We start from the raw sequence: 21,570 nt of genomic DNA, 5'->3' as shown, positions 1-21,570 counted from the left end.
CCATAGACCATAGCCCGCCAGGCTCCTGTCCATGGGATTTCCCAGGCGAGAATACTGGAGTGGTTCCCTTCTCCAGGGGATCTTCCCGACCCAGGAATCGAACCGGAGTCTTTTGCATTGCAGGCGGATTCTTTACAGTTGAGCCACCAGGGAAGCTCTTGGAATATTATAGATGGATAAAACTATTTCTGGATAATGGGAGATAACAACCCTTTGTGGAGCACTGTGTTGCCTCAACGTGTGCTGGATGCTAGGGAGAACAATCCAGTCTTTTATATTCTAGGAAAGTGATGAGAAATCTAGGAATCTTTGATTAGAAATTGCTAGGTCGTAGGAACCTTGTGCACTCTATACCAGTTGTTCTTAAAACAGTAGCACCAATCAGAAAAACCCGTGGGCTTCCTAAAAAAGCACCCCCCCCCCCCCTTCCCCGGCAGATTCAGGTCAAGGGTAGGGCAAGAATTTGCATTCCTAGTAATCACCCAGCATCCTCCCTGGAGTAGCACTGCCCCCAGGTCCTTAATTGAATGCATTTTCTCTAGAGTCTGAAACCAATTGCTGAGAAATCATATCTGGTTCTAAAATATTTACCCTTTCCCTCTTTGGCCCAATAATTAAAATTTTCCCCACTCATCATAACATTTTGGCTTCAGAGGTCTTTGTCACAGAGCTCTTCTAGTGTGCACTATTAACCATCCAATAAGTCCTCACCCTGGCCACCTTGAATAAGATCATAGCTGATACCCTGACTGCACGGTCTTTGATCTCCATATTTGTTACTAGAACTGTGTTCCAACACAATGGTCACTAACCACATGTGGCTATTTAAATGTAAATTTAAAATTCAGTTATTTGAGACACATTTTAAGTGCTCAATAGTCACATGTGACCTAGTGTCCTTATTGGACAGCACAGAGAGCATTTCCATCATCACAGAAATTTCTGGCTAGCACTGTTAAAAGTAGAATAAGTATCCAGTCCTTGGGAAACGGTTAATTATGGCATACTCTTATCAAAGATAATTGTTTCTTGTGGTCATTAAAAAGAATGATTCAAAAAAAGGTAATATACTTAAAAATGGTGGGTATGCCAAAATATGACAATTTAAGATACATTAAACTAAAAAACAAGTTGTCTACTTACTACAAATATAAAATGTATGTAGATAAATATGGAAGAGAAGTTATGATGCCTGCTATTTAAGCAGTCACACAGAAACCTAGAATAAAAAGATACAGGGACTTGGGAAAACGGGCTGTTGAAGATGAGCTCCAGCAATGCTTTTCAGGACAGCAAAGATAAAAACCATGGTTGCAGGGAAATCAAGAACTTGTACACTTAAAGAGGACCTGGAAGATACAAACAGTTCTGACATACTGGACCTACTTGGAAATCTAAAGTAAACTGTTTAAGGACCTACTCTATACCACACATTTTAAAGTATATTCTCATTAAATACTAATAACAACTCTTTAATAAAATTCTAGTTTGAGATAATATACTATCAAATCCCTGTAGACCTTTCTACTAACCTCAGTCTTCCAATCTCCAAATATGATTAACTCCTGTTACCTACCCTTTACTGTTTTCAGAGGGAGCACTATCCATTTTTATTTTTCTAAGAATAATCCTACAACATGTGATCTAGGTTTTCTATCTGTTAGACATCACTCCTTTGGTTTCATTCGCTTTTTCTCTAAACAAACGCCCTGTGGTCCTGCCTTCCCTATAAGCCTCTCCCACTGCCAAACAGCCCCTGCTGGTAAACAGAATACCTACTGGATGCTAGACCATTTAGCTTTAGTGTGTTTCTATGTTTACTACAAACATAGAGGGTATTGTCCCTGTTAAACAGGTGAGGAAACTGACACTTATGGTGACCTGCCCAAGGACACGAAGCTCATCAAACAGACTGGCAGAACTGACTCAGCCAAGTCTGACTCTAAAACCCATACTGCTCCTAATCACAAAAATGCTGCTTTATATATTCATAGATTATGTTCCGATTATGAACCAAGAGCATTACTTCCATTTTACAAATGAACAGAGGTTGAGAGGGTCAAATAACTCTCTTAAAGTTATAAAGCCATGATGGAGCACGAACAAGGTTAAAACGCAGCTGGACTGAACCGCAAACCTAGACACTGCCCCTGTCTCCTGCTACATTTAATTCTGCACTCAAAACTCTACCTAACAGCCCAATTGAAAACCTAGTATTCGATTTTTCTGTGGTTTAACACTATTGACTAACCTCCTCACTCTTCCAACTATTCACCTGGTTTCCATCACACTGTGTTTGTGGCTTTATCTACTGTCCAAGCCCTTTTCGACATCTATCTGATCCTCCTTACAACTTGCCAGCACACCCTGTAGTCTATCTCTTGTGGTTCTTGCTCTCTTCATACCTTGTAAAAAATGGTTGCCTTTCCTTTTCATAATTTGCTTTCACTTGTCTCGTACAGCCAGGCCTATTCCTGTTTCTTCCAGCAGCACTCATAAACTGCTGCTCTCATCCAGGTACAGAGGCTCTTCGATCAAGTAAAATCAGGGCCCTGGAATTGGAATGGCACTGTCGTCATAAGCAAGTGGGTAAGGAGGCTGCCCCCATTAGGCTGGTTTTATCAGTTTTGCAGTGGTTTGCTTCAAGTATGGCTTTTCATCATGGAGGCTGGTTTTTCTATCAAACGCACTCACTGTTGGAGTACACGCTTTAGCGTTTTACTGGTAATCATCTTAATTATGCAAAGCCTACTTTCCACGTGGAGAATGCTGTTACTAAATGAGGAGACATTTCATTCAGGGGAGACCATCCACTGTTTCTAAAGGTGGCTGGTTCTTTGAGCAGTTATCTGAAATGGAAATGGAGACACTGCAAGAGATCATTTCAGTAGATGAGGCTACTTCCCCCCCCCCCACCCCCAGTATGGGAACAATGTTATTTGTTCTTCACTGGAAACTTGTTAATAAAGTAGAAGCGATTTTTTTTTTTCAGTTGAAATGTAAATTTAGTTCAACAAACAAAATTTCAGTATCATAGCTACAGCCTGATAAAAGTACTTTGCTTATTTAATCCACTGAATGAAATTCAGGAACACACTAAAGGCAAGAGTTAAGGCAGGTGCTAAGAGCCTAATCTTAAAAGGCATGAGAGCAGTCTCATCACTGGTTCTTCCACTCCTGTTCTATAAAGCTGGCCTCATAAGGTTAAAGAACCCAGCTCACCTATTCTGTTAGGTGTGAAGGTCTAACGCCCTGAAGGCATTCAGTAATTGCATGTTCCCTGAGATAACAGTTTTGTCCAAGGATAGTCTTGTTATTAGTGGTATAAAATGTAAAATTATGAGTTAACAGTCCAATATTCATCTTCATAGGCTAATTGTCCATCCACTCTTCCCACCTAACTTTCCCCCAGTGTTTCAAGATCTTTCTTAAACTCACGAATCCTCAAGAGTCAGATTTTTGAAGCCCAAAGTAAATGAAACTGTCTACCATTTCCTGATTAACTCTGAAAACAGTCCTGCATTCCTGCAAACAGCAGAAGTTATTTTTAGGATTGAAATAATGATCTCACTTTCCCAGGCATGTAGCTTCAGCTGTTCTGACTGTGGGCAGGTCAGGAATGTCAAAGATTTGTCCATGAACTCATGTGAATCTCTGCATAAATAAACACCGTGTTTCAATAGGGACCGTGTGTTAAAAAGAAACTACATACAGGAAAAAAAAAATACTCTATTTCCAACACTTTGAAATATAATACAGAAAAATCAGCCTTTTGGATAAAAGCATTCCATAGAACCTTTGGGGGCTAAAACAGTTTTAAAAATTAGGACAAATTAAAATTGCACTCAGTGGCCTGGTCTAGTTTTAAATGACATGAAGGAATGTACAAAAAGCTTAGAACAGATTTGGAGGGATGCTGGCAGGTCCAATATTGAACTTTAGGATTTAAAGCTACCAAAGCTATCATATATAATATATATATGCAAATTCTATAGGAAGTTTTTTAAAATGCAAAGTGCAGAAAATTCCATAAAGGCAGTTAAAAATTGGATTTTTTTTTGAAAAGGGGGGAAGACTGAATAGAGGAAATAGAACTGTTAGGAGACCTGGAAGGAATAAGCGGGAAGTATAACAACCATATCATTTTCTAGGATTTGCCTTACTACTCTTCTTTAGATGATGCACCAAGACCAATAAAAGTCAATTTTGGTAAATAAAAAAGTTTTAAACAAGTAAGTTTTTATCATAAAGTTTAATTATGGTTCAGAAAAAATTGAGTGAATAACCTTCTCTGAAAAAATATATTGACTCTGTAGACTGCAGTTAATGGGGGCGGGGAGGGTAGACGGCAGCTGGTAAGTTAAATTACCCTATTTTCTACTCTTAAAATGACAAGAAGTCCCACATCCAGTCTGATTATAGAGATGCATGTGCCCCAAATGGCTGAGAATAAATACAACAAGAAAGGCAGAAGCTGTAAAGCTAAGGGCATGCAACAGGCTCTAAGAGAAAGTCTCAGAAATACCCAGAGTGGCAACAAGGAACGTTTGGCTGGAGTTTGAAGTTCTTTTTAGTCGTCTTTGTCTTTCGCTCCGTGCTTAAGGATGCGTGTGAACTCGATGTAATTGAAATTCCCCTTTTTGTCAATAGGTGCTTCTCTGTACAGCTCGTCCACTTCCTCATCTGTAAACCGGTCTCCCATTGTGGTCAGCAGTTCTCTCAGGTAATCCTCCTGAATGGTGCCTGAAGAATAAAGAAATGGAGATCAGAAGAGACACTCCTCTGAGGAATAATTACAAGGAGCATCTACACTTGACCAAGCACAGGGTTTACGTTAAGGACTATAAGCATGCAAATGTATGAAATATAGTCTTGACATGACTAAGCCAGCCTCAGCACAGCTGCCTAGAAAATGCTCTGTTGCTTAGTGACATTAACCTTCTCTGCTCTACTGACCTCACCCAACGACAACCTCCCGATCTCTTGGTAACAACAACTAATCCTATGCGTAACCAGAAAGCATGAAGTATGATGCTTCCTCAACATACCATCTATGATCACACTTCTTCTACAAGCAAATACACTAAAATCATCTTGTTCTTATTTAGGCACTAAGTCATGTCCAACCCTTTGTGACCCCATGGACTGTAGCCCTCCCTCTGTCCATGGGATTTCCCAGGCAGGAATACTGGAGTGGATTGCCATTTCCTTCTCCAGGGAATCTTCCAGACTGAGAGATCAAACCCACGACTCCTGCTTGGCAGGTGCATTCTTTACCATTCAACCACCTGGGAAGCCCTAAAATCATCATAAATATCGGTAAAATGCTTCAGTGGAAAGAATACTGAAGTTGTGAGGTCCAGTTTTAACAAGGTATGTTATACTTCAGGCACTTCACTTTACCTTTTTAAAATACACAAAATGAGATTAAACAAATTTTTAAAAACAAGTCTAATTTTAGATTCAGTAACAAATATGGTTAGGCTCAGTGCAAAACCACTGAGTAGATAGTTGAGGATTAACTATGTCACAGACACTGGGATAGGCACTGGAGCGTTAACAGTGAGCAGAGAGAAACATTCTCTACTTTGGACCTGTGCAAGTAGGGGTCTCATGAAACCTGACTGCACATCAGAATCACCCAGGGAGCTCAAAACAACCCCAGAGGCCAGCCCTGACACTGATATTTAAAATAGCTCCCTAAGTAATTTCCACTGGACTAGTTTAAACAGTAATTTCCATGAGCAATCATGATCGAGACCCACTCCTGCAGTAACCCAAAGGTATTAAATGACAATTCAAGCACAGAGATTTTTGAAATTCATAAAGTTTCTATTTTACAACAACTTCTTTGTGTGTGTGAAATTAAGCTAAAGCATTGATATATTTCCTATAAAATAAGTTTAAAGTGTAAGCTCAGTTCACAAAAGAAACTCTAAATTTATGGGTTTTTTGACTAACTCAACCCTAGATTAAAAAAAAAAAAAATGTTCTCCCAATCTTCGACTTTTAGATTGTAGAAATAAATCCTCCTCTTTAGGCAAGTCATTCAACCATCATGTAAACTAATCAACTATGTGCAGGGACTGTGATAGGAGCTGGGAGGGTTACAAAGAGGGGAGCATGATGCTGTTGTAGATGCACAGCCCTTATCCAGAGAGCCGGGAGAGACTGATGACTGGAAACAAGCACACAGCTAAAGCATAAGCTCAGGCAGGGTATGTGCCAGCAGAGACATACATAAACTACGGTGGAAAGAAGTGAGAGCTTCTCAAGTTTTCCCAGAGGCCAGGAGAAAACTATAAAAACGCAGCTAAGGCTCTATTAAGAATGTGACCACTGAAATGACTCTGAAGAACAGATAAGACACTTTAATGGTTTTATTCCCTTCCACTAAAAAAATAACACATGTTCACTGTTTTAAAAAAAAAATTAATACACAAAAGTTTTTGGCAAGAAAAAAAGTCTCTTCTGCCTGCCCTTCCTCTAACGGTTCCAGAAATAACTGTTCAGAGTTTTTGATTTCAAGGGGAAGGAGGTGATCTGAGGAGGAAGGCAGAGGCAGAAATGGCGGAGGTAAGTCCAGGCAACAATGCATGGAGACTGGAACAAGGTTGTGAAGATGATGCAAGAGTCAAGAGGGTGGTCTACTTGAATAGGCCAGATGAGGCCCTATCGTGGGACGCCTTCAAAGTCAGAGTGGAGAGACTGTGCTTCCATCCCCACACACTACAAGTAGGCTGTTTAAACCAGTCCAAATACTGTGTAACCAAAGGGTGTGCCTTCCTTCTTAAAAATCTTGCCATGTGAGTTACCCCCTTATTTTTTTTCTCTTATATACATTTCTGCCAAAAGAGCAGGCATTCATGTAGCTAGCCTTTCAGGTTTCTTTGAGAGTCCACTCTATGCAGGCAGTAAGCTACTATCTCATTCCCTCATTTAATCTTCACAACAACCACATGAGGCAGGAAATATTATGGTCCATCTTACTAATAAGAGCCTTAGAGAAGTTGCCTGAAATCAGACAGCTGATTTCAGAAGAGGATTATGAAACCAGAGCACCTGATTCCAGATACCAGATCTAAACAATCTCAGAGCAGAGAGGTACCTGATAAACCAACAAAGGACCATACTAACACCACCACCTACAGTAATCTACACTTTTTTCCAAAATTGCTCCTGTAAAAGATATTCATTTGACACACTTACTGAGTGCCTAAACCCTGTGGAATTATTCTAGTAAAGGAGTAACAGAAGTTTCCTAAAGAAGTTCCAAATTCACCTATTAAATTGTAAATTAAATAGTTAAGGGCAGAGGCAGTGAAGTGAGTGCCTAACATGCCACAGGTGAAACCTGTCCCCCAAAACAGGTCTGGTATAAACCTGAGGGTGTTACATGTCATCATGTTTCAAGTTATTATATATTTTAGCTGCTATAACCAAACAATAATCAGTTGGTAATTAAAGGTTACCTCAGACTTACCAGTTGCTTCTTCATCAAAGCAAGCAAAAGCGTTTCTGATGACATCTTCTGGATCTGTGCCATTTAACTTTTCACCAAACATTGTGAGAAACATGGTAAAATTTATGGGACCTGGAGCCTCGTTCATCATGGCATCCAGATACTCATCAGTTGGATTTTTTCCTAAACAAAAACAGAGGGTCATAATTTTAATCACATCACAAAATGCATCATGGTAAACATTTTGACATGACAGACGATCATTTATACAGTTTCGCTATTTGTGTTCAAGACAGTAAAACTATTTGGAAAAAAGTCTTCTCAATGAAAAGGATCTATATTAAGAGTCTGAAGACTATGTGCTATTCCACTGGGAAGTCAGGAGGAATAACTCTGCTTTCATAATCATGATCAGAGTGCAGCACACGCATTCATGCACAAACACACAAACGCAGCTGGTCTCCAGCCGGATTCTGAGACTTGGCCAGAAATCTGCAGGTGGTCCAAGGACCTTACTTTGGGAAACAATGCTCCAGATTTTGAATCTTAGTGAACTGTAACATCATTAGATTGGCTTCACAAAACTTTTACGACTTCAGAAATAAATAGAAAAGGTTGTTCTAGAAATTGTCTGATTTATTAATATTAAAACTGATAATTACCCAGGGAAGCAAGCATGTCATGCAAGTCTTCCTTGTCGATGAACCCATCCCTGTTCTGGTCGATCATGTTAAAGGCCTCCTTGAACTCCTGAATCTGGGACTGGTCAAACATGGCGAACACATTGGAGGTCGCGCGCTGGGGGCGCTTCTTGGTGGTCTTGGTCTTTGCTCTTTTGCTCGACATGGTGGCAGTTGAATCCTAACAAAGAGGAGAAATACAAGAAATAGCAAAAACTGAATTGAACCAACCTTCCAGAGATATTTGAGCCGCTGAGAGATGGGTTTAAAAACTATTTCACAGGACAGTATCACTTGGCAAAAATCTGTCAACTAATTGATACCATTACTCAGAGATCAATCTAAAAAGAGAAAAACCAGACTCGTCTTTTGAATTCACTCACTCTTAGTAGTAAACAGTCTGTCACTAATTTCAAGTTCCAACTTACCACCAACATTAATTCAAAGCTCAGAGCATTATCAACAAGATTTCCTGTCCGCAGTACTACTGGAAAGCTGATTAAGGACTGATAACAACTCAATCACTTAGCTTAATAACAATATAGAAAACAAGAAACAAAAGACGTCAGGACGCTGGAGAAAAACTGCCAGTTCTATACCTAAGTGTTATTCAGTACTGACGAACATTAACTCATCTTCTAAGCCAAATCATCTGAAGGGATTAAGTCCTCTAAACAAAAATCAGAGCACAAAATTTTTAAAGCAATTTAGTTTTTAAGAAGTTTTGGAAAGCATTTTAAGAAATATGGAAACTACCTTTGCTCTCTAATAATCTAAATTTCTCCCCTTAAAACTTAAGTTGAAAATAAAAATAACGTCTAATAATTCCCTTTCAACACTAAATCTTTTAAGACTATAAGCAATTTGTTTGAAGTTAAAAATCCCACAGTCATCAGACAATAAAATTTTACCATACCATCCTTCAGAGCTGAGGTAGCGAGGGCAGTCAGCAAAACCTCTAACCCCTAAGACTAAGACACTGTAATCAGTTATATTCTCTCAAGCAGGTCTAAAATAGGCACTACTGATTTCACACTCTGACCAGGACAACAGTTTTAAAGCTTACGTTCTGAAAACAACATTTAGAGCTATGATGTAGCAAAACACTATGCCCTTGCTCTAAAAATAAGCCTGTGGATCGCAAAGAATGAACTACCTAGATGTCAGTACTGCGAAGTGAACTTAGGACACAATGCTTCATATGAGTTTTAAAACTTATTTCTTACATTCTTTCCTTGATTACACCACACCAGCCAGACTACATTCAATTACGGAAATAATTAGAAAAGCTCTGACTGTGCCTGATTTTTTTTTTTAAAGCTTAACTCTATTCTCAGATTTTTAGAAGGAAATTCCACAAAGGAGAGTCACAAATTCCAATTCATCAAATATAGCACTCCTGCCATGCACTGGAATGTGCTGCTGGTAAGCTATACCCTACTTGACATAGAAGTTAGGATATATGCTCCTCCCTGGTTTCCAAATTTCCTTTAATTACTCTTTCATGATATTTTCGTTTTATAACACCTCTAGATACAGTAAATCCCTTTATTATCTAAACTACAGAGAGCTGTAATTCCCCCCTCTAATCTAAGTAGTAGTTTAAAAACAAGTAGTTATAGCATATATTATTTCTTCCTCTCCTAAATGGACTCCAGGATTTGGGTTAGTGGTTGAGTGGCACATATTTACCAGTCCACATCTCTTTAGTATTTTAGGTATGCCCCTGTCTTTGCAAAACAAAGCATGTGTTTAAAAATAGTCTGTTTTGTTTGACAACATTGTATTACCCTAACTATGCACAAATATCAGTTGTTTTAAGAACAAAGAAACAGATGAAAAAGACAGGTCAAATGGTTGATAACTGATTTTTTAAACCTACAAGACCTCATAATACTCAATTTAGTATCGTTTCTCTAGGTATCTTTTAAAAATACTTAGGTTAGATTATAAAGTAACACACACACTCTCATTCTAGAATTTTGATACATTTCCTAGTCTTTCTTTTAATCATGCATTTAATTAAAATCAGTCATTTTAATCATGTATTCATGTATTGTAAGATACATTGTAAGATTTTTTAAAGTTATAAAGGTATTTTTGGGGTCAGCACTGACAATGCCCTCAGAGTTTTTCTTGAGCTCATTTGATCCTTAATCATCAACCATTAATATGATCAGCAGAATTACGTTCATGTGCATCAAACATCACGAATGCCGATTATTATTTAAGAATTAAGAAATGTTAAGGTACGTTCATGTGCATCAAACATCACGAATGCCGATTATTATTTAAGAATTAAGAAATGTTAAGGTACGTTAAGGTACGCTCTCTTTGAAGAACTTAAAATATAGTTGGGGAGGCAACTGTGAAGAAATAAGATGATTGGTTCAACTTATAAAATGAGTTACATAGTTTTCATTCCAAAAGTATGACTCTCAAGTTAAAACAATGTGTAACAAAAATGAAAAATAACTCAAAGGTGGTACATGATTATCAAATACTATGACTTCAGAAAAGTTCTTTGTTTCTGAAAGCTTTTTGTGGGTAGGTGGGTAGGGGAAAGAACTTGAAAAACCCTAAAAGCTACAAGACATCCTTAGAATTAAGAAATTTAAATGTCAGTCTTAATTCTGACAAATTAGGGTAGTTAATGCTATCAAAATTTGGTAGTATAAGACTGGGCAAGTTACTACATGGACCTTTACTTTTTCAAGGAGTTGGATTCTGATCTGTGTTACTCTCCCACCAGAAATCTGCATCCTTTCAGAGACAGGGAATTCAGCTTTGCTGTCAAGTTATTTCAAAATAAGGAAAGGCTATTTTTTTTTTCCCCCTTACCAAACTGAAAGTATGGGTACTTCAGTCACTAGCATCAACTCTGGTAGTAGTGTGTGTGAATCGCTCAGTTGTGTCCCACTCTTTGAGACCCCATGGACTGTAGCCCTCAAGGCTCCTCTGTCCATGGAATTCTCCAGGCAAGCACATTGGAGTGGGTAGCCTTTCCCTTCTCCAGGGTAGCTTCCCAACCCAGGGATGAAATCTGGATCTCTGGTATTGCTGGCAGATTATCACCTGAGCCACTTAACTGGAGTGGAGAGGGAGCCAAATGAGAAACAGCACTATGATCCCAAGGAGCCCATCACTTTAGATACTGTCACTGTCCTCCTTGCTATGATTCAGGTGTGCTGTCCACTTTTATTTTCCCCAAACAAGTCAGCCTGTAACTCTCTTCATATAACAAGCCTTCAGCAAATGCACAACTCTTGTAGGCTAGGGAAAAAGAAAACTGAAAATATTTTATACATCAATGTAAGTATTATTTATGTACAAGGGGGAAGATTGCTATGCAGGCACCCACGGTTTCCAAGCTATGTCTTCACTCATCATAAGCTCAGTCTAGAATTTACTTTTGAAGCATTTAATGAAAGATCTTTGGTGTGAAGGGCTCTGTGTTGTATGGAACTTGAAAACCCTGGGACTTACTGAGTCAGCGTCTATGAAATTCACAAGGATTTCAGATGCATGAGAAAAAGTGAATGAAAACAGTTCAAGGGTTGTTAAGGAGAATCAGTTTACAGACTCGAAGGAACATAACCTTGTCTTCATCAGGGAAGGGGAGTGCTGGTGGTAATGAATTTCTGGATTTATCATTCTAGCTGGATCAAATAGGAAGAGAATCATTCAGGGTTATGACAAAAGGATGGATACAAACCATGTCAGGAAGAAAGACTGGATTAAGTGATGGGCGAAATGAAAAATAAAGATCCACAAAGAGGCTTTCCCCACACACCAAGGGCAACAAGAAGATTTTTCACAATTTCTAAATACTCTGGTTTCATTTATAAAATGGGATTAACCCGTATCAATAATGGCTTCCCCAGTGGTTCAGCACTAAAAAATTTGCCTGCAATGCAGTAGACAGAGGAGATGCGGGACCAGTCCCTGGGTAGGGAAGATCCCCTGGAGGAGAAATGGCAAATCACTGCAGTATTCTTGCCTCGAGAATTCCATTCTGAGGAGCCTGGAGAGTACGCACGCATGCGCGCGCACACGCGCACGGAAATGGCAAAACACTGCAGTATTCTTGCCTCTAGATTTCCATTCTGAAGAGCCTGGAGAGTGCGCGCGCGCGCACGCGCGCGCACACACACACACATGGAAATGGCATATCACTTCAGTATTCTTGCCCTCGAGAATTCCATTCACTGGAATGGGCTGCCCCGCCCTCCTCCAGGGGATCTTCCCGACCCAGGGATCGAACCCGCGTCTATTACGTCTTCTGCATTGGCGGGCGGGTTCTTTACCACTAGAGCCACCTGGGAAGCCCAGAATACTCTAGTTAGAATTCTAGAGTCCAGCATTTATAGTGGTAATAAATGTAAACTAATATGAAGACTTTATACAGAACACTACAATTGGTAGTATTCTGGAAATATATGTTCTTTTTTTTTTTTTTTTGGAAATATATGTTCTTTAATGAAAAACTCCCATCTTAGGAAACACTTCCTAATGAGATGGTACATAACATCTACTTTGCAAATCCAGACCAAATCTACTGTCTCATTTAATCAATGTACTTTTTTTTTTTTACAAGCTAAGTTTATGTACTTTTTTGGCGCTAACCACAGTTTTTGAAAAGTACATTTTCAGGGGTGTTTCCGTTCCAACTTAACCAAGTTTTCAATTCCTAAGCAAACTTCCGGTTGAAGGTAGGATTAGTCCTCTAAGACTGCCACACCCAAAATGTCCTCAGCACTTGACAAAGGCAATTCGTTGTCCAGGTTCACTAGCCAGTCAAGCCTCACTTTTTAAAGTTTTTCTGGCTAGGTTTTCATCAAAAGCCTTCCAGAACAATGAAACAAATAGTAGTAATTTTAAGAATCACTCATTTTCTCCACCTTTAGATGTACAACTTTCTGCACTTAAGTTAAAATCTCAACTGAACGCTTATTTCTGTTTCAAAGTTCTGTAAAGAAATCATACACTCTTTGATAAATCAATTCAGCTACTTTGAAAGTAAACACTTTGAGAAACGGACTTAACTCGGAGGTTCCGCCCCAGAGTAACAGTTTTTTGGGAGTTTTCCTGAAGTCTCAAACTAAACCCCAAACTCCTGTTTGTCCAACTATCACTTAAAAATCAAAACACTCCAATTACAAAAGTGGATACTAAGCTGAAGTTGCTAATCTGAGGTGGTTAATTCCCACTAAACTGTAAAGCTGTAGCCACACAGCTGCAATAACAGCTGCAGCGGGCGGGCGTCCGGGGACCGCACCAAGCTAGAATTTTTGCGCAAAGTCCCTGGAATCGGTTAAGTTTACGTTAGAAATTAAACTTAGTCCCAGCGTCAGCTCCGCGGGGCTAGGGTTTCGCAGGCCGGCTGCCGCCCAAGCTCGCGGCGCCAGCAGGCAAAACCACACTTCCCGAGCTCCAAGTTTGGGCAAAGGAGTGAAGCTGGCGTCCGGGCCGCTTCCGGCCGCGGCCTTCGGCGCCGGAGCGGTCCGTGGGCTCGAAACCCAGGAACTCGCACGCACACCCTGCCCAGGTGCGCCCCCGGCAGCGCTGCTGACCATCCCGCCAACCCCAGCCGCCCCGTGGGGATGCACCTCGGACGGGCCTCCCGCGGCCGACCGCGAGCGTTACTCACCCTAACTCAGCCGCGAGAATCCAAGAGTTTCAGGAACCTCCTCGCTGCCTCAGCTCCCCCTTCCAACTCCCTTCCAGTCCCAGAGACGCTACAAACCGACACTTCCGGCCTTCGCTTAGCGGACCGGAAGGAAGGGAGTCACCATTCTCGGCTAACAGTGTGAGCCTGGCAGGGCGACGGGGCGGGGGGGTTGCTGGTGTGCTCAGAGGGCGCAATTTTGACCGAGTGCACGGGAAGGACGTGTCGAGAGGGCAGCTTAGAACATAGTAGAAAGGTAATGATTCTCCAGGTCTGATGACTGAGTTTCCGTCTTTTTCACACCTCTTCTTACAGTGTAAACTGTTCCATCCCCCCCTTCCTGTTTGCAAATGGTTGAGTCTATCTTGTGGGTTTGCCCCTCCTCACATTCCAGGGCCCGGCCGGGGGCGGGGCTCGGCGACCCAAGTCCTTGTAGGGAAATCGCGGAGAGGGCTTCGCGGCCCACGTGACTGGCCTTCGCCCCACCCCCGAGCGCCCCGCCCGAGCCGCCGAGTGGTTCTGCGCATGCGCAGGGGTCTCTCCTCAGGGTGAGTGAGGAGGCTGGGGTCTTCGCCCGGTGGTCGCACAGCTGTCTGTGTACCCCGAGAGGACGACTCTGGGCAAGAGACTTGATCTCTTGGCCCGGTGTTGTGTTATGACGAGTCACTCCCCTCCCTACGGAAACAAACGGTGTTTAGTCCCGAGGGTCCTCAGCCTATCTTCGACCTAGAACGAGTGCTAAAGGCGGGGGTCGGCCGAAGACGTTCTCCTTCTTCAGAAACGTTCACGGTTATGTTTCCCCGCGGAGTCCCTCGGGCCCCAGGAACAAGGAGAGCCTGGCCGCGTCCGGCTCGGAAGGCAGCCCGCAACCCGCAGCGACGGGGTCCCCAACCTCGCCCCCTACTCTCACTGGTGCCGAGGTGCGCCCCTTGAAGAGGACAGGAAGTCGGGCCTGTTTTGCTCAGCTCTCTGGCCTCAGGGCCGCCTGGCCCAGGCATCTCGTAGAAGGAAAATCCCACCCTGAGGGAGACTATGCTACCCGTATCCGCGGAGGAGGGTGATCCCCGCAGGGGAGGGCTGGGCCGGGCCAACTCCTTTCCAGAGTCGTCCAGGCTCCGGGTTACGTGCCTAGTCTGGCTCCCGTGGCTGGAACGTTTCTGGGGTTTGGAGCCGCGCTCACTCCAGTCATCCTGCTGACGAGGAAGGTAAAGCTGCAGGATATGTACCCACAGTAGGAATCAGCTGCCACCGTCGGGGACCTCAGGAACATTCCGTTTCTTAACCAGTAGTCTGTTCCCAAGTTCACTTAGAGGTAAAGTCACTGATAGATACTTTACTGCCTTAATCCTACAGCAGGACTGAAACGAAGATGGTTCATTTACCAAACAGCCTCCAAGTGAGAATCACTCGGGGTACGAGGGAAAAGTACTCAGTATTGGGGGTCTCATGTCCAACCCGTTGTATTAGCCTTCTAGGGCACGTCCTGGGAAGCCATCAATTTAAGAGGCTCCTAAGTGACTTCGGAGAAGGCAATGGCACCCCACTCCAGTACTCTTGCCTGGAAAATCCCATGGATGGAGGAGCCTGGTAGGCTGCAGTCCAGGGGGTCGCTAAGAGTCGGACATAACTGAGCAACTTCGCTTTCACTTTCACTTTCATGCATTGGAGAAGGAAATGGCAACCCACTCCACTATTCTTGCCTGGAGAATCCCAGGGACGGGGGAGCCTGTTGGGCTGCCGTCTATGGGGTCGCGTAGAGTCGGACACGACTGAAGCTACTTGGCAGCAGCAGCAAGTGACTCTTAGCCCAAAGGTGGGGACCCAGAGCGAGGACGGGTTAGGATCTAAGATGAGACAGTGACGGCACAAACTCTAGATGGCTGAACCGGGGTGGGGGGCGCGGGGGCAGGGAGATGCAGAGGGTTAGTGGAGCCTGGCGGCCCGCGGGGCGAGCCGACAGCCGTGCACACACCTGCATCTGTCACTAGGGGGCGCTGGCGTTTCCTCTGCTGTCCTTCAGGGAGAAAACATCCCAAAAGAGGAAATGGGCTGTTGAGTTTTCCCGCTCGGAGCGACAGGGAGCAGCAACAGTCTTTTTTTTTTTTTTTTTTTTTAATAGACTTTTAATTTTGAAATAATCTTAGATTTTCAGAAAAGTTGCAAAGACAGTGCAGAGTGTGCCCATCTTCCACTAATGTTAAATAACGATGGCATCTTTGCCAAAACTAAGAAATTAACAGTGGTATCATACTATTGCTTAAAGCCCACGATTTTATCAGGTTTCATCACTATTCCCATTAACGGCTTTTTTTTTTTTCTGATCTAGGCTCCAATTCAGTTTACCCGGAGCAACAGTCTTCTGCTTCTCCGTTGTTACTGTCATGTGTGACCCTGTAGACTGTAGGCAGCCAGGTTTCTCTGTCCTCCACTGCCTTCAAGAGTTTGCTCAAATTCTTGTCCATTGAGTTAGCGATGCTCTTTAACCATCTCATCCTCTGCACACCACCCCGCCCCCCCCCCCCCCAACACACACACTTCTTTTCTTTGCTTTTATAGTAGCAGAAAATTGCTTTGCCTGTCTGCTTTCCTGTACTGGGGAAAATACAACAGGTATTAAAGAGCAACTGCACTGCCAAGCACTGACGTGAGTGCTGTGGTTTATGTGGTTTTTGAAACAGACTATAGCTGCTACCTTTGTGATGATAGCGAAGGGAGTAGAAAAGGTGCCAAAGGCACGGGGAGAATCAGAGGGAAAATGTGGAAGAGATGGTTACAGCATAATTAGGTTTGGTTTATAGAAGGAGCAGGCTTCCCTGGTAGCTCAACTAGTAAAGAATCTTCCTGTAATGCAGGAGGCCTTGGTTCAATTCCTGGGTTGGGAAGTTCCCCTGGAGAAGACATAGGCTACCCCCTCCAGTATTCTTGGGTTTCTGTGGTGACTCTGCTGGTAAAGAATCCCACCGGCAGTATGGGAGACCTGGGTTCAAGTACCCTAGAGAAGGGAATGGCAGCCCATGCCAGTATTCTTGCCTGGAGAATTCCATGGACAGAAAAGCCTGGTGGGCTGCAGTCTGTGGGGTTGCAAAGAGTCAAACACAACTGAGTGACTAAGAATAGCCTAGCATGGCATAGAAGGAGCACAGAGGTGGAAATTAGCCTGTCTGGGACTTATGCAGAGCATTACCTACTGAACAGGTGATTCTATAAGTGAGTGGGAAAAAGACAGCAGAGGGAGATTCTGGTCAAAGGAACCAGTCTACCTGATTAGAGGTGATTGGAGGGCCTGGCTGATTGAAGGTTAACAGGGATTGTGTGGTCCATGTTCATTCATGTATTCATTCCTCAATTAATTGGGTATCCAAAGCTCAGTGGTAGAGAATCTGCATGCCAATGCAGAAGATATGGGATTGATCCCTGGGTGAGGAAGATGCCCTGGAGAAGAAAATGCCAGCCCACTCCAGTATTCTTGCCTGGGAAATCCCATGGACAGAGGAGTCTGCTGCGCTGTAGTCCATGGGATGGAAAAGAGTCAAACATGACTGAGTGGCTGAGAACACGTGCATACAAAAATTAGCAATGTTGAAAAATAAAATGTTATTCAAATTTCCATCTAAAATTTTGATTTGAAATTTTAATGATTGGACCCACCACAAAAGACCTCTCATGCTAATATCTACCCTTGTGGACCACATGGAAGATCTTTACTCTCAGGTGACAATCTCCTTTTCTCCTTGTCATTAAAAGTTTAGAGACTTGGGTTGTGTTTCATATCTTTCCTTCAGCCTACTGAGTAACCCCTGGAATGGGTGAATTTAACTCACATGACCATTATATCTACTACTGTGGGCAAAAATCCCTTAGAAGAAACGGAGTAGCCAGCATAGTCAACAAAAGAGTCCGAAATGCAGTACTTGGATGCAATCTCAAAAATGACAGAATGATCTCTGTTCATTTCCAAGGCAAACCATTCAATATCATGGTAATACAAGTCTATGCCCAGAGCAGTAATGCTGAAGAAGCTGAAATTGAACGGTTCTATGAAGACCTATAAGACCTTTTAGAACTAACACCCCAAAAGGATGTCCTTTTCATTATAGGGGACAGGAATGCAAAAGTAGGAAGTCAAGAAACACCTGGAGTAACAGGCAAATTTGGCCTTGGAGTACAGAATGAAGCAGGGCAAAGGCTAATAGAGTTTTGCCAAGAGAACACACTGGTCATAACAAACACCCTCTTCCAACAACACAAGAGAAGACTCTACACATGGACATTACCAGATGGCCAACACTGCAATCAGATTGATTGTATTATTTGCAGCCAAAGATGGAGAAGCTCTATACAGTCAGCACAAACAAGACCAGGAGCTGACTGTGGCTCAGAACATGAACTCCTTATTGCAAATTCAGACTTAAATTGAAGAAAGTGGGGAAAACCACTAGACCATTCAGGTATGACCTAAATCAAATCCCTTATGATTATACAGTGGAAGTGAGAAATAGATTTAAGGGACTAGATCTGATAGAGTGCCTGATGAACTATGGACAGAGTTTCATGATATTGTACAGGAGACGGATCAAGACCATTCCCAAGAAAAAGAAATGCAAAAAAGCAAAATGGCTGTCTGAGGAGGCCTTACAAATATCTGTCAAAAGAGAAGCGAAAAGCAAAGGAGAAAAGGAAAGATATACCCATTTGAATGCAGAGTTCCAAAGAATAGCAAGGAGAGATAAGAAAGCCTTCCTCAGCAATCAATGCAAAGAAATAGAGGAAAACAACACAATGGGAAAGACTAGAGATCTCTTCAAGAAAATTAGAGATACCAAGGGAACATTTCATGCAAAGATAGGCTCAATAAAGGACAGAAATGGTATGGACCTAACAGAAGCAGAAGATATTAAGAAGAGGTGGCAAGAATACACAGAACTGTACAAAAAAGATCTTCATGACCCAGATAATCATGATGGTGTGAACACTCACCTGGAGCCAGACATCCTGCAATGTGAAGTCAGGTGGGCCTTAGAAGGCATCACTAGGAACAAAGCTAGTGGAGGTGATGTAATTCCAGTTGAGCTATTTCAAATCCTAGAAGATGATACTGTGAAAGTGCTGCACTCAATATGCCAGCATATTTGTAAAACTCAGCAGTGGCTACGGGACTGGAAAAGGTCAGTTTTCATTCCAATCCCAAAGAAAGGCAATGCCAAAGAATGCTCAAACTACCGCACAATTGCACTCATTGCACACGCTAGGAAAGTAATGCTCAAAATTCTGCAAGCCAGGCTTCAGCAAAACATGAATCGTGAACTTCCAGATATTCAAGCTGGTTTTAGAAAAGGCAGAGGAACCAGAGATCAATTGCCAACATCCGCTGGATCATGGAAAAAGCAAGAGAGTTCCAGAAAAAGATCTATTTCTGCTTTCTTGACTATGCCAAAACCTTTGACTGTGTGGATCACAATACTGTGGAAAATTCTGAAAGAGATGGGAATACCAGACCACCTGACCTGCCTCTTGAGAAACCTGTATGCAGGTCAGGAAGCAACAGTTAGAACTGGACATGGCTAATATAATATTGTAAAGTAATTAGCCTCCAATTAAAATAAATAAATTTAAATTGAAAAAAAAAAAAGAACTGGACATGGAACAACAGACTGGTTCCAAATAGGACAAGGAGTACGTCAAGGCTGTATATTGTCACCCTGCCTATTTAACTTATATGCAGAGTACATCATGAGAAGCACTGGGTTGGATGAAGCACAAGCTGGAATCAAGATTGCCGGGAGAAATCTCAATAACCTCTGATATACAGATGACACGACCCTTATGGCAGAAAGTAAAGAGGAACTAAAAAGCCTCTTGATGAAAGTGAAAGAGGAGAGTGAAAAAGTTGGCGTAAATCTCAACACTCAGAAAACGAAGATCATGGCATCTGGTCCCATCACTTCATGGGAAATAGATGGGGAAACAGTGGAAACAGTGGCTGACATTATTTTTTGGGCTCCAAAATCACTGCAGATGGTGACTGCAGCCATGAAATTAAAAGACGCTTACTCCTTGGAAGGAAAGTTATGACCAACCTAGACAGCGTATTAAAAAGCAGAGACATTAGTTTGTCAACAAAGGTCCTTCTAGTCAAGGCTATGGTTTTTCCAGTAGTCATGTATGGCTGTGAGAGTTGGACTGGAAAGAAAGCTGAGTGCCGAAGAATTGATGCTTTTGAACTGTGGTGTTGGAGAAGACTCTTGAGAGTTCTTGGACTGCAAGGAGATCCAGCCAGTCCATCCTAAAGGACATCAGTCCTGGGTGTTCACTGGAAGGATGGATGTTGAAGCTGAAACTCCAATACTTTGGCCACCTCATGGGAAGAGCTAACTCATTTGAAAAAACCCTAATGCTGGGAAAGATTGAGGGCAGAAAGAGAAGGGGACGACGGAGGATGAGATGGTTGGATGGCATCACTGACTCAATGGACATGAGTTTGAGAAAACTCCAGTTGATGGACAGGGAAGCCTGGCATGCTGCAGTTCATGGGGTCACAAAGAGTCAGACATGACTGAGCGTCTGAACTGAATTGGGTAACCCCAAGAGCAAGTCATTCAGCTTATTTCAGGTTGTTTTCTGGTTTGTAAAATAGAGGTTAACATCTGTCCTGCTTATTTTGTAGAGTTTTCTGATTAAATGAGTTAGTTTATATGAAAGTTTTTATTAAGTATATAACAGTGGCTTTCAAATTTTTGACCACAGCTTGCAGTAAGAAATTTGAATCATTAAGCAATACTGCTTGACTGTGATATTCTCTAAGATTTCTATTCTTTTCAATTTTATGTCATTTAACTTTTAAAATTATTCCTTAAGACCCAGTACATATGAATTTACGATCTGCTAATGTGAAGGTTCTCAACTAGGGGTGACTGTTCCCCAAGAGAACACTTGGCAAGGTATGGAGAAATTTCATAACCAGGAAGCTGTAACTGGCATCTAGTGGGGAGAGGCCAGGGATGCTGCTAAACACCCCACAATGCACAGGACAGCCTCCACAACAGAACATTATTCTGCCAAAAATGTCAGTAGTGCCAAGGCTGAGGAAACCCATGCACTAATATTTCAGGAACTGAGAGTACACAGTATGCAATTATTTAGGGATACTGTAATTACACCAAAAGGACACTACTGCTCCTGCTTGAAGATGAGGCTCCATTTTCCCCCCAAGATAAGATCCAAAGGGAGAAAGAAAAGGATCACACAGTTACTATATACCTACTATATATTAGGTATTCAACATAAGCATTTTTATCATTTAATTATTAGCAACAACCCAGTGTGGGAAAATAAAAAAGTTGCTCAGTTGTGTCTGACTAGTCACGACCCCATGGACTATGGCCCCTCAGGCTTGCCATGGAATTGTCCAGGCAAGGATACTGGAGTGAGTTGTCATTTCCTTCTCCAGGGGATCTTCCCAATCCAGGGATCAAACCTGGGCCTCCCTCATTGCAGGCAGATTCTTTACTATCTGAACCACAGGGGAAACCCTAATTATCCATGGGTGCCAATAAATATTTGGTAACTGATTACTTGTTCAATTGCACATAGCTAGTAAGTGTCCCTCGGAGAAGGCATTGGCACCCCACTCCAGTACTCTTGCCTGGAAAATCCCATGGATGGAGGAGCCTGGTAGGCTGCAGTCCATAGGGTCGCTAAGAGTTGGACACTGAGCGACTTCACTTTCACTTTTCACTTTCATGCATTGGAGAAGGAAATGG

General features: G+C 42.3%; 2 protein-coding genes across 3 annotated transcripts in view; one reads left to right on the top strand and one right to left on the bottom strand.

Annotated features, from left to right (window-relative positions):
* Window positions 1-21,570, top strand: part of LPIN2 (lipin 2) — a 375,312-nt gene that overhangs the window by 91,704 nt on the left and 262,038 nt on the right. The window lies entirely within an intron of this gene.
* On the bottom strand, window positions 4,236-13,950 carry LOC129635972 (myosin regulatory light polypeptide 9). Of its 2 annotated transcripts, none has more exons than XM_055559229.1 (4): window positions 13,793-13,950; window positions 8,125-8,323; window positions 7,484-7,645; window positions 4,236-4,743 (listed from the first exon to the last, which is right to left on the bottom strand). In XM_055559229.1, the coding sequence occupies exons 2-4, from the start codon at window positions 8,306-8,308 to the stop codon at window positions 4,571-4,573; spliced, it is 519 nt and encodes a 172-aa protein (XP_055415204.1). In that variant the 5' UTR covers window positions 8,309-8,323; window positions 13,793-13,950; the 3' UTR covers window positions 4,236-4,570. The 2 variants fall into 2 exon arrangements, with proteins under 2 accessions (XP_055415204.1, XP_055415203.1); XM_055559228.1 differs by lacking the exon at window positions 13,793-13,950 and adding an exon at window positions 9,059-9,207.

Source organism: Bubalus kerabau, chromosome 21 (assembly GCF_029407905.1).
Source record: "Bubalus kerabau isolate K-KA32 ecotype Philippines breed swamp buffalo chromosome 21, PCC_UOA_SB_1v2, whole genome shotgun sequence".
NCBI classification, from domain to species: domain Eukaryota; kingdom Metazoa; phylum Chordata; class Mammalia; order Artiodactyla; family Bovidae; genus Bubalus; species Bubalus kerabau.
This window is presented reverse-complemented; position numbering and strand designations above follow the sequence as displayed.

Bases quoted from the DNA above. Each gene is read 5' to 3' on its own strand.
- LOC129635972 (XM_055559228.1), bottom strand. The intron at 7,646-8,124 runs GTAATTATCAGT...GTTTTTGTTTAG, and splicing joins TGACATGCTTGCTTCCCTGG to GAAAAAATCCAACTGATGAG. The intron at 4,744-7,483 runs GTAAGTCTGAGG...TTTATTCTTCAG, and splicing joins CTTTGATGAAGAAGCAACTG to GCACCATTCAGGAGGATTAC.